General features: G+C 41.2%; 1 protein-coding gene across 1 annotated transcript in view; it reads right to left on the reverse strand.

The window, feature by feature from the left end:
- Positions 1-14,091, reverse strand: part of hmcn1 (hemicentin 1) — a 76,314-nt gene that overhangs the window by 45,840 nt on the left and 16,383 nt on the right. Inside the window, exons 13-19 of the mRNA XM_034210129.1 lie at positions 13,829-13,942; positions 13,346-13,504; positions 12,277-12,468; positions 12,097-12,192; positions 2,493-2,620; positions 2,259-2,403; positions 137-249 (exon numbers count right to left, since the gene is read on the reverse strand). Of these exons, the coding sequence (XP_034066020.1) occupies positions 137-249; positions 2,259-2,403; positions 2,493-2,620; positions 12,097-12,192; positions 12,277-12,468; positions 13,346-13,504; positions 13,829-13,942 (947 nt within the window). The remainder of the gene's footprint in view (positions 1-136; positions 250-2,258; positions 2,404-2,492; positions 2,621-12,096; positions 12,193-12,276; positions 12,469-13,345; positions 13,505-13,828; positions 13,943-14,091) is intronic.

The following is a 14,091-nucleotide window of genomic DNA, read 5'->3' on the forward strand; positions in this document are numbered from 1 at the left end:
TTCTCCCTTTGAATTTTGTTTCCATTTATGGAGAGAAATTAAGGTCTTTAGTTGCAGGAAATGAGAGCATCACCGCAATCACAGAACTGGCTCTTACTTTGGCCGACTTTCTACTAAGATTCATGCCAACACATACCTTGGCCCAGGTAATGTCAGGGGGGGGAACTCCCCTGGCACGGCAGGGCAGAGTGATGGGTGTGCCCTCAATTGTGTTGAACACCTGAGGGCCATACTGAATTGTAGGAATTACTGCAAACAGAAGAAGAAGAAGAAGAAGAAGAAGAAGAAGAAGAAGAAGAAGAAGAAGAAGAAGAAGAAGAAGAAGAAGAAGAAGAAGAAGAAGAAGAAGAAGAAGAAGAAGAAGAAGAAGAAGAAGAAGAAGAAGAAGAAGAAGAAGACGAAGAAGAAGAAGAAGAAGAGAAGAAGAAGAAGAAGAAGAAGAGAAGAAGAAGAAGAAGAAGAAGAAGAAGAAATATACAGTAGGTTAATATTTTTTTGTGAATGTTCATGTGTTTAGCTCTTCTGTGTGTTTTTCTGTGTGTGTCTCTTGTCCCTCCCTCCACTATCTGTTTTTCTTGTTGTTTTTTTACACCACCAAGAATCTGCAGAAAAGATCAGCCCTGGGAGGCCTGGAGCATCTTCTTGGAAATAAAAAATGTGATTCAACTAAACAACAAAATCACAACAAGCGTACACATTACGAACAAGTATTGCATGTCATTCTTCTTTCTGTACCCTTTGCATGTATTTAGCGTTAAGTAGCCTCTATGGAAAGTATTTCTAATAGGTTATATCAAATGTAACTATTGTCTGAGCTACATATTGTAAATGTCCAGTGTGTTGTGAATGGACAGCTGAAAATGACTGATTTCATGAGGGAGATTGTATGTACTTGCTGCGGACAATTGCGATTTAAATTGTTAGAATCTGGCAATGACTGACTTTAGTATAAATAGAGAACACATTTTCCCCTTTCACTGTGCTCTAAATGTCGCTATCACCTTAAGCTGCTGGTTTAATGTATACATTACGTTTTTTACATTACATTGCATTTACAGTAGCTGACGCTTTTATCCAAAGCGACTTACAATAAGTACATTCGACCAGGAAGACACAACCTTGAAGAAAACATAATCATATAAGTACATCAGGTTTCATAGAGCCAAACATTTCAAGTGCTACTCAACTGGCTTTAGATAAGCCAGTCCTGTATTAGTATATAAGTGCTCTGTTAGCAGTTCTTTGTTAGTAATTCTATCGCTCGAAGTGGAGTCGAAAGAGATGAGTTTTCAGTCTGCGCCGGAAGATGTGCAAGCTTTCTGCTGTCCTGATGTCAATGGGGAGCTCATTCCACCATTTTGGAGCCAGGATAGCAAACCCACGTGTTTTTGCTGATGGGAACTTGGGTCCCCCTCGCAGCGAGGGTGCAGCGAGTCGTTTGGCTGATGCAGAGCGTAGTGCACGCGCTGGGGTGTACAGTTTAACCATGTCCTGGATGTAGGAAGGGCCAGATCCATTCGCAGCATGGTACGCAAGTACCAGTGTCTTGAAGTGGATTCTAGCAGTTACTGGAAGCCAGTGAAGTGAGCAGAGGAGCGGAGTGGTGTGGGAAAATTTAGGAAGGTTGAAGACCAGACGAGCCGCTGCATTCTGGATGAGCTGCAGAGGTCGGATGATCTCAAAGATAATCCTATTCATGAGGGTTAACAGCCCTCTGCAGGGAAAGGAAACATTTAAGCGGCACATTGACAAGAGGAGGAGGTAGCAGAATAAAAGAAAGAGGAAAAACAGAGGGGACATTTCATATCAAACAAAAAATGTATAATAGGCCTTTTTCATCGAAGACATATTAGCATTGACTTGGAAGAAAAAGCACAGGGAATGTTAACATTAAACCTGGCTCATTTACATGAAGTGCCCCAGTATGCACAATACCAACCTGGAAGTATAGTGTGTTCTAATCCATATATTACATGTTTATAAACTGCTTATACCATTTTGATAGGGAGACTTCATAAATGTTTTGCGAGACAGAAGTATAAAAGCACAAAATACATATTTATAATGCGCAAAAACCATGCATTTGCATTACACCCCTTTCTAATCAGCAGAAATATCCCATCTCCAATTATTTATTTAATGTATGTCCAGCTAGTGCTCAAAAAGTACCTGGCAGACACACACATTGTGTTTGCCATCATGTGTGTGAATATGCATGTCTGTTGACAGTTGGTTTGTATGTATATTATGAACATTACCATAGACATTGACAGTGGTGGTATGGTTGGTGGCCCCGATAACGTTTTCAGCCAAACAGATGTAGTCACCAGCATCATCCAGCTGGACTCTTTCAATATGCAGACTGCCGTCCCTCCTCACTGTCAGATACTGGTCTGAGGTCACCTGAAAGTTATTTTTGGGAAATTGGTTAAACACATTAAACTAAAAAGACACGGAAAAACAAACTGTACATTTTCTCTTTGAGTACTCACCAGGCCGTAGTTGTGTAGCCATTGCCTCTCAGGCAGCGGATTCCCAGCCAATAGCACACAGGGCAGAGTCACCTGCTGGTCCTCGACCACACTGAGCACAGCCGGGCTCATGGCAATGACCGGCGACACTGCAGATTCCACGCAAACAATTATCGTCACAGGAAAACTCACCAAGACATAACATGCAGAAATATGACAGATGTTTCAAGAGTGGTTGGATTTCATTTAAAACATATATATAGCAGGGCTCAACGCTAACTTTTAAAAGTGGTTGCCAGGCTGGCAACCAGGCATCAGCTTTTGGTTGCCAAAACTGAAAATACGGTTGCCATTTTTAGTCACCTTATATTTTAAATAATTAAGATACTATACAGTTATACATCAACTTAATAATGAACATGTGACACAAAAGAATGTTCAAATGCTTTACAATAAGTAATTAACACAATTAATTGAAAGTTAAGTGGTAGTAAACTTGTCCACCCTCAATTGCTGGTATACTAAATACCAGCAGTGCAGCTGTTGTCATGTTCTTCACAGATCCCTCACAAATGAATTGAGCAAGTCACTAGTTTCTTGGCCATCCGTTGTCTCCCTTTCAAATGTGGGTTTTCTTGACTTTTGTGCTGACCCCCACCCCACCATAGATCCATTGGCCCTTCAGGATCGAAGTCTTGGATTGGCCAGACTAATACATTTCTAATGTTAAATAAATGAAAACCATTCACAGTTAAGAATTAGATATTAATTATTAATGCTAAATTATGTATTAATATGTCTAACTATATTTAAAATGTGTCCCCTTTTTATAGAAGTGATTATATTTGTATGCCAATATTTTCCTATGGTAAAGTTTCGTTTTGCACTTTTATTTTGGTAGTAATAAGATCTGGACTCTTATTTTGAAGAAACTTTTACCGGAAGTGAATGCACAACGAAACAGAATGTACATATATATTTCGCCTCCCTAGATTTTACACATTTCCTCTTTGCTTTCGTTCGGGTTTACCTTGCGCTTCATCAGTTGAATCACTTTGAACATTCGTTTGAGATGTTGACGGGTTGGCAGAACTTTTTACCCCACAGTCAAACAACTTAATTTGCTTCGCCATTTTTTGTAAAACAAACACACGGCGCACGCGAGTAAACGTGCATCGCTTTCTGGCTCCGTAATCACACCAATGCACGTGCAACTTAAGTATCAGGTTCCGACTGGTCACAACAATAATTACATATCACTCTTAATACAACAAATAATTAACATTTATCTATTTTGGGGTGCACATTTAGCTGTTTGTTGTCCTTATTTCTTTATGTTAAAAACTGGTTGCCACTGATGTCAACCAAAGGCCAAGAAGTGTTTGACATTTTTTCTGAATGGTTGCCAATGGCAACCGGGCAACCGTTACTGTCGAGCCCTCTATAGTAATGATCAAATGTCGTTAAGTCTCACTCCACCCTCACAAAGGAAGACATTACATCCTATTATGCTCAGACGGATACATCCTTAACTAATATTCATCTACCTAGAGATGCAATTATGTGTAGTGATGTTAATTGTAAGGATGCAAAGCATAGGAGTGATATCTGCTCCATATAGTAAGTGCTCTGTATGAAGGCAGTAAGCCTTACTATAAACGTAACAATAAGGCACATAACATCAGGCCTGGCTGGAATAGGTATGTAGCTGAGTATCATGCTGAAGCCTGTGAAGCCACTAAATCATGGGCTATGGCAGGCAGACCCAGACAAGGGTCTGTATTTGAGTACAAGAAGCTTACTAATGCAAGATACAAGTATGCTATTAGCTTCATCTGTAAAAATGAGCAAGCTATGAGGGCCGATTACATGGCTAAGAAGCTGCTAAGTAACAATGTTATGGATTTTTGGAAAGAAGTGAGGGTTATTAATAACTGCAAAATATCTCTACCATGCACTGTTGACGGAACATCCGGAACAGACAATATTGCAGAGTTATGGCGACAGCATTATAGTACCTTATTCAACTGTGTCCAAAGTTAACTGTATAGGGTAGATGATATTGATAGCAATGAGTCAATGGTGATAATGCCACATGAGGTATGCCAAGCTATAAACAAGCTGTCTGATAATAACAAAGCAAGTGGTGTAGATCATATGTCTGCTGAACATCTTAAATATGTCAGTATGAAGATAGCTCCTCTCCTTTCTATTTGCTTTACTGCCTTTATGAGTCATGGCTTGTTACCAGACTCAATGTTGTCTGTTCTGTTAGTGCCAGTTATTAAGGACAAAGCCAGTAAAGTGGGAAGCCTAGATAACTATAGGCCCATAGCATTAGCCAGCATACTGTCAAAAGTCCTAGAAAGAATTCTGCTGGACAGATTATATGACTTTATTAACTCAACAGATAACCAGTTTGGCTTTAAGGCTAAACATGGCACTGACTTGTGTATATACGCCTTAAAGGAAATTGTTAACAAATATAGAGGTAATAACTCATCAGTTCTTATGTGTTTAATTGAGCTTCTAAAGCCTTTGATCGTGTTAATCATAGGAAGTTATTTGTTCAACTGAATCAAAGAGGGGTGCCCAAATACATTAGGCGCGTTCACACCGCAGTACTTTTCCCACTTTAGTTCCAATATAGTTCCGAAATGTTGCGTTCACACCAAAAAGAGCCGGAACTAAAATTAGTTCATGAGAACCTTTTCACCCCCTTTTCCGTCCCTGCTAGAGAGCAGGGACTTTCGTGGGAGAAAAAGGTTCCTATGTCTGATTGGCTGGGCGGATTGCAAACCACGCCCCGTAAAACTCCCAAAAAGTTTTGTGAAGCCGCCATTTTATTATCCTCGCATTAGCATTATTAGCATTAGCCCAGCGCAGAAACGCAGAGAGACTAACTTATGGCAACACAAAATAAAACATGGGAGCGGTGGAGATGAGGAGGTGTTGGCGTTCTGGCGATTTACTCGGAAGGCTTCAGTAGAAGCTGCTGGGAGTCCCAGCAGCTTCTACTGAAGCCTTCCCCAACTCCGGGGACGGCAGTAGTATACACCGTGAAGTGGTTTTCGGCCTGCCAGTAAACCCAAAGCAGAAGAAGAAGAAGTGACGTCAGCGGCTTCATTTGCCTAATCCTCCCCCAGGGATTTATTCCGGTGTGAACACGATCTGTACTTAGTTCATGAGAACTAAAGAGTTCTCATGAACTAAGTTCTGATGAACCTTTGTGGGAAAAGTACTGCGGTGTGAATTAGGGATGCACGATATTGGTTTTTTGAAACCGATACCGATAACTTCCTGCTTCTCAAGACCGATAACAAAAAAAAATGTACGCCACTAATTATTTTAACGCGATTAACGCATGTGTATTTTTTTTCCTTGGCCGCCCCGTAGTTTCAGAGCGCATCGAGTTTAAAATACCATCTACAAGCTGATGCCGACAGCCCCGCTCCTGCCGCCCGCTTGTGGCAGACCACACTTCCACGCTCACCGACAGGCACCGACCATAGACTGTATATATAAAGGCACCGACTGGCCATCTGGAGGACCGGGAGGGTGTGTGTATGTGTGGCCCGAGCGAGCGAGAAACCTTACGTGCATTGTTGTTGTTAGCATCTGGTGCTAGCTAGCTGCGCTAACGGATATAAGGAGCTGTTTAAATGAAAACAGAGGAGCGACATTTCGCCACAACTGCGCCGAGCACTTGACTTTATGCAGGAAGCCAGACAGTGGGACATTGTACGAAAAGTCAGCACACTCAGCACGGATAGTGCGCAACATGATTGCAGCGTCCAGGCAGCTCCGGTTCGAGCATATGCCTTGAGTTGCACATAGCTCCAACGCCCATACCACCGACGACATGTTTGTTTACTGTCCTGGCTTCACACCATTTACGTCACAGCCAGGCATGAGTTAGGGAGCGCTGGATTTGTGAAGAACTCCCCTCTTCCTAAACCACTAATACCACAGTACTGGCAAAACGGGAGGAGCCGAGTGAAAAACAAGCGCCCCTCATCCCAATCCACCCACACCGCAGTATTTTTTTCTTTTTTTTTACCCAAAAAATATATTGTATATTATCGGGGCTATTAATACTGGTATCGGGTTTATCGGGATGACGTCATAATTCCTAATATCGGACCGATAATTATCGTGCATCCGTGTAAATGCGCCTATTGTGATAATTCTGGTCTACAGGTATGGCCACCAGACTATGCAAGTAAAATGGGGCAATATGGTCTCTGCCCCATTTGGGGTTAGCAATGGTGTCAGACAAGGTGGAATTATGTCCCCAGTTCTTTAATCTTTATATTGATGATCTGTCCAAGCGACTGAAAGCCTGTAATACTGGATGCATGATTGGTAGTACTCTAGTGAACCATATTATGTATGCAGATGATCTCAGGGCCAGACTGGGACAATAAATCAGGCCGGGAATTATACACCCAGCCAGGCCACTACCAGTTTTCTTTTGTGCCATTTTCCTGGCTTTATTTGTCAATATTTACAGCGTTGCTGCCCATAGTGATAGCCCTAAACTTTAAATCTACTACCCCAGAATAAACATATGGACATGGGTCAATATTTTTAAAAAAATTGCAAATCTATTTAGGAACCTATCCATGTGAACATATTTTAAGTGGAGGTGGACCTGAAATCCTCTAGGGGGGTCTGGGGGCATGCTCCCCCGGGAAGATTTTTTTTTAAATGTTGGACTTAAATGCATCAATCTGGTGCATTTTGAGGGGGAAATAAAGAGACTACACCCATATGAAACAGAACTGTACACATTTAAATAATCATAAAATCTTAAGAACATGGCCATAACCAATGACATACCATATCCAATATGAAAAAACATTGAAACTTGTTTATTTGTTTTTGGTTCATTTATAGTTGTGAGTGTGTCCTGTCTCCCCCCTCTCCCCCCTGCTCCTCTTTGGCAGCAGCAAAGACTAGTTTTAGCTCTCAATACGTTTTTAAAGTTTATCTTACCTTTTTTCACCTAGTTAACATTTTTTTTTTATTATTCATGCATATTTTACTAATCACTCCCCCTTCAAATGAAAATATGTGTTTACATAAATGGTGACCAAATCGTTTGAGACCCACAGAGAACTTAGACTAAGTTAACTATCTAAACACTCAGAGTCCTTTACATCACCTGAGCTGTAGTTATCAGTCTCTCAGTCTGACAGCAGAGGAATCCTCCACCTTGTCGACAGCTCATTATATCCGTTAGCGCAGCTAGCTAGCACCAGATGCTAACAACAACACTACACGTAACCGGTGCGCGCGCTTTCTCGCTCGCTCGCGCCACACATACCCTCCCGAGCTTGAATGACACACAGAGACCAATCGAGGGCATTAGTGTATGATCTGTATGAAAGTGGCCATGTCGACAGGCCACATCATGTAGATAGCCAGTCACCCTCTGTGAGGCAGAGTCAGACCCACATTTGCACAACGTTACGTTCACAATACATACATAATTTTTTTCCCAGCAGGCCACTTAACAGGCCAGGCCATCGGGAAACCTCCCGGTCCTCCCGATGGCCAGTCCGGGCCTGGATGATCTTGTAGTGCTGAGTCCATCTAGCGCTGGTCTTCAGCAGCTTCTTGCTGTTTGTTCTGTGTATGGTGTGGAACATGACATCAAATACAACGCCAGTAAGAGTGCTGTCATAATCTTTAGAACCAAAGAGGATAAATGTCTAAAATGTCCTGATTTTAAATGGTCTGATATTAATCTTAGTGTCTGTAATACGTTAAAATATCTTGGACACTTTATTACAGAACAAATGACAGATGATGAAGATACTTATAGGCAATGCCGCATGATGTATGCACGAGCAAACATTCTCCTACGTAAGTTTAGTACGTGGACAGATGGAGTGAAGATGTCTCTGTTCAGAGCATATTGCACACCACTATACTGCACATTTGTGGTCAAACTACAGAAAAGCAAGTTTACAGAAACTTCAAGTAGCTTATAATGATGCCATGAGAATATTGCTGAAGAGACCTCGATGGTCTAGTGCAGTGTTTCTCAAACTTTTTCATACCAAGGACCACTTAACCAATAAAAAAAACACTCGCGGACCACCTAACTCTACAAATATCCCAAAACACATCGTTTTTCTAGAACAGATTACAAATCACCTGGAAATTGTACAAACAGGTGGCAACATGTGTGACGAAGGTGTTGCGCTGGGCTATATTATGCAATCGAAAGTGAAACTTAAGCTGGCTCCATTGCAGAGATATTCCCGGGAGAGTGCGGAAAACTTATTTATTTCAAATGTGAAATGTTACCAATATACTCACGGACCACTAGGGGGCGCTCACGGACCACCAGTGGTCCGCGGACCACACTTTGAGAAGCACTGGTGCAAGTGAAATGTTTGTGGCTGCAGGAGTTAATACTCTACAAGCTGTTTTAAGAAATCTCATGTATAAATGTATTTGCCGGCTTAATGACTCTGATAATTAAATCCTCTTGGCCTTATCGAACATAAAGTTTGTGACTCGGACTCGAGTCGCACTTAAGTCGCACACACAGAGACTTCAGACTTGACTTGGACTCCTGCTCAAAAGACTTCGGACTCGACTTGGACTCGTGTTTTGGGACTCGTGAACAATCATTGTGTTTTCTATTTTTGGCGTATTAAAGGTGGGGTAGGTAAGTTTGAGAAACCGGCTCGAGATCGCTAGAATTTGAAAATATACAACCGGAGAAAATCTGCCACTTCCTCACAGAGCCCCTCCTCCAACACACACGAACGCGCACATGACCAATGAGGGCTCGAGATAAGTTTGTGCCCAGATGGAAGGCTGACAGGCAGGTAGGCCATCCAGTTACTTTAGCCGGGCCGGCTATCGGGATGTTAAGAGCATTCCATGGAATATAACAAAAAGTGTATCTCGAGCCGGTTTCTCAAACTTACCTACCCCACCTTTAACATTAACATTAACATCATGGTAACACCATGGCGACCGGCGGCACACCTGCAGCTGTACCGCTTGTAATTAGGTTCAACTATAAAAACTTCGAACAAAACGCCGGCGGCACCAACAAAAGGAGCGCACACTGCAAAGTCTGCAATATTAAAATCAAGGATGCTGGTGCAACAACGTCAAATTTCATCAGGCACTTGAAAACTCACCCGGAGAGGTCAGTCACATTAACGCATATGGACGGTTAGCAAACATGTTTAGCTCAGCATCAGCTATGTAATGTTAACTTAGCTTGGTACTAGCTTTGTAACTGAATATTTGAAAAGATGAGTGAATGTTTGCTTGTCACACTTGTTTGCGTTGAGTGGCGTTGACATCCAACTCTTGACATGACATAAAAAAGGTCGGTAACGTTAATCATTACGTTCCGCTGGCTATCGTTAAACGTAGAAAAATACGTAACGTTAATGTTACAGGTTTATCAGGTTACCATTACACTGGGTTTGAGTGAGAGGATAGAGGAATATGTTTATTTATAGTAGACTTAAAAGATGTCATTAGAGACCCAGTGTAATTAAACAATACGGTTGCAGAGGTCAAATTTTAACATTTTTGTCCACTGGCCAAATGGTTAGCCTAGTGAATGTTGAAATGTTACCAGCCACTCAATAGATTGCCATTGTTATGTTTGGCTGGTGCGTGCAACATACAGTACCAGCCACTTGCATGATTTACCAGCATTTGGCTGGTAAATGGTGTTAATGGTAGATATCTCTTTTGGAACAGGTCATGTTTTAATATCACCAGTTCAGTATATTTCAGATACAGTAAATGCTTTGAATTTCTTAGATATAGCTGTGCAGTATTCTTAACAGACTGGATAGCAGCAGACAATAGAAGGCTTATTACAACCAGAAGAGACATGAGACTTTTATTTTTTAGAGACTTGAGACTTGACTTGGACTCGTGACCAAAGACTTGAGACTTGATCAAGTCTCACCCCACAAAGACTTGAGACTTGACTTGGACTCGTGACCAAAGACTTGAGACTTGACTTGGACTTGCAAAAAAAGACTTGTGAACATCTCTGCTACACGCTACCAATCGCAGCTGTGGAGACATTGGTATAGTTGTCTCTTTGTAGGACACTGATTTAAATTATTCTTAAACTATGAATTTTTTTATGCTGTGTATGTAATTTATTATATGTAATGCCTTGTCTTTTATCTATGTAATGTCTTGTCTTTTATCTATGTAATGTCTTGTCTTTTATCTGGACCCTGAGTCTGTAATAAAGTTTTCATTCATTCATTCATGGCAATTCCTTCAGTGTCACTAATCATACTGACTCATCATTACAGTGACATTGGCCTTGTTAACCTGTATTAGTATTCAAGTTTGCTGCATTTAGTCCTTTCTTGCTCTCCTTATCTATGTATTGTATCTTTTTATTTACATATTTTGAGTTGGGGCGTATGTTCTGTGTGTGTATTTGTGTCTATATCACAAGTAATAAACAAAGTGTCCGTCAAAAATGTGTCTATAAAAAGCTTGAAGGAAGCACATGTGTGGTGTGTGTGTACCATACAATCAATAAATAGGGAAAGCTTGGTTGCTATAAACATACTAACAATACAGCATATATTTATTTCTACACCTGCTTTAAGTATCAACACACCTATATCTTCCTTCACATGAACACAACACATACATGAACACGTACACACACAATGACATTGCATAAAATGTTGTCAAAATAGTTTGGCGTTGTTCACACAGATAATGATGTCATCTGTGGGGGATGTGATAGACAACAGGGTGTCGTCAAATTAGAAGACCGCCCTGACTGGACTGAGAACACAACCTCACACACACACACAAACATGCACACACACACGCATGCGAAGTTCATTATGCTTTATTTCCACCACAGCCCAAAGAGGCTACTTAACCCGTGTTTCTGCATTATGTGCTTCATGAGATATATTGTCAGTCGGGAAATGGGGCAGTAATACATGTCATCTGGGTGGGTCTGTGGTTTGTAACCTTTGCCCCACATATAAGAGCTCTGTGTTTCCAGTGTAAATAAAACGGTGAAACAGAAAAAGTGCTTAACAAGGCCCATGTGTTTTCAAACACACCCACTGAAATGTGCTAATGAACTCACACTTACGTGTAGGACCAAAACAGAGCCTCACAAGAACATACAGACAGACAGGAGGAGAGTATGTTGTTTTAGAAAATGTACGGACATGGAGTGTAGATATGATCTCTGATTTGACACACACAGAGAAAACTGCATATTCAGCCAAAGGTTATACAAGCATGCGTGAGGGACTGAGTGTGTATTATCATTTTGTGCTCCACATGTCTTAGAATTGCAAAAGCATTTTAAGGCAGACCTACAGTATCTGAGCACTTTTTCAGATCAGCTACACCTCTGTATTCCTTAATGTCCACTAAACTATAATCCATTATCAATGATCAATTAATAATAAATCACAGAGAGCCTACATCTAAATAAATAAATGCCTGCTTTATTCTTGAATGACCAGCACTGTGAATCCGAGCATTCATTTAAAGATTAAGAGACACTACTCTGTGTCTGAGAAAGAGAGACAAACACACAAAGAGATAGGCAAGACTTTTTAAATGTTGCACTTACCCAGTCCAGTCACAGTGATTCTGGCCTGGGCCTGGATCCTGCCGAAGTGGTTCTGAGCCTCACAGATATACACCGCCTCATCCTCCACCCACAGCTCTGAGAGAAAAAGGGATATTTAGGCGTAAACATAGAGCACTTATGTGTCTAATATGTATTCACATATACCACAGAGGAACTCACTGGTGATATGTAGGGCTCCCGTGCTCTGTGTGACCGTGCCATGTGTGCGGCGCCTGTTGAATATCGGAAGTCCATCCTCTCTTCTCCAGCTGACCTGTGGTTCGGGGTGACCTTGGGCGAGGCACAGCAGGGTCACATTGGAGCCGATGTCAGACCCCACATCTGACGGCTCTCGGGTGAACTCGGGTTGGGCTGGAACATTCAAGATGAAGATGGGAAAGGTCATGGTTTAGGAGATTCCTTTATATCTGTATCGCATCCTACAGACAATCAAGCTGTCCATCATGTAAGCTTGGGATGTTCATGACTCATTTTAGGACCAGATGCTTCTAAGTGTTCAACATAAATTATACAGTAAATAGAGATTTTTTTCATTTCATTATCAAGTATTATTACATGGCTTAGTTGAATACTCGATTCTGATTGGTCAATTCGATCCTTTTAGAGGTTGCTATGACAGTAGAACAGACCACTGTTAAGCACTTTAATGACCATTGCTAAGGAAGATCAAGAGAGAGAAAGGAAAAGAGGTTAAAAGACAGAGCGCTAGACATCAGATAAATCAACAGAAGCCGACAGACAGGAAGTAAACACTTACAGGAACACGGTATGGGCTCTGTCATGTTTAAGGACTTGTTATTGGAAAATAAACTGTGAACAGACTTGGGCAGCCACAGAAAACATAAATCAGAGCTGCCTTCATTGTAAATGCAGTTGTTGTTGTTGTCGGAGTTCCAGCCGTTGGTGCGCCGTGGAACCGACTTTTTTTTGCAGAAGCAATGTGACAATTTTTAAGTCAATAAAATCATTTAAATTAATATTGGGAGTCAAGTCGTTAGTTTGTTTAGCATGTGGCCGTGTAATAAGCGGGATAAAGTGCAGCGAGGTTGGCATTATTGGAAAAATAACAGGTTGATCACGAAACATTTAGGGGTTCAATATGTGACATCTGGGTATGCAATTCACAACTGTGGTAAGGCAACACAAGTAGTAATCTACCCATTTATTAAGATCTTGTTCTTGGTTCATAGTACTGAATAGTGCATTTACAAGGTTAACTTGGTCTCACCTCCAACATCGAGAGAGATCTTTGCTGACGAGGTGCCGGCAGCATTGACAGCTGCACAGGTGTAATCTCCTGCATCCACATCCTGCGTCTCCTTGATGGTCAGAGTACCTCCTAATGCGTCCACTTCCAAGAAGGATGATGAATGCAGCTGGACATCACCTAGAATTAAGAACAAAATCCATCAGAGGAGGGTGGTTAGCTAGTTTTTTATATAGATTGTGTAAGCAAATAGGGAGGGAAAATCTAAACTTCTCAAAACTCCTGTGCAATAAATGTGTATGTGATTTGAATGGGGTTATATTTTAACTCCACGCTGCAAACTGAATTCACAAAATGATTACGAGGCTTTTGCATATGCCAATGATGCACAATTCACAGTGCTTTCAGTCTCTGCAAGTCATTCTTCATGAATTCTTCTAAGCTTTAATTACTTTTAACAAGCATATATTGTTTTGTTGTACTTCATTTATTTTCAACGGTTACCTTTGTACCACAAGATGTCAGGCTGTGGGATTCCAGAAGAAGAGCAGGCCATCACTGTGGTTTCTCCAATGCCAATGAGAATATCGCTCAAAGCCACTGTCACCACCGGAGATTCTAGATGAATTGTTGAACAATAGACCGAACATCAGTATGATATAGAAAGGAAAATGAGATCCAGTGCATACTGTAGGGAGGTGCTTATTGCAGATTAGGTTCAGTTACATTACATGTCACTTGTTGTTAGACGCTTTTATCTAAAGCAT

The sequence above is a fragment of the Gymnodraco acuticeps genome, unplaced genomic scaffold (assembly GCF_902827175.1).
Source record: "Gymnodraco acuticeps unplaced genomic scaffold, fGymAcu1.1, whole genome shotgun sequence".
Classification (NCBI taxonomy): Eukaryota; Metazoa; Chordata; class Actinopteri; order Perciformes; family Bathydraconidae; genus Gymnodraco; species Gymnodraco acuticeps.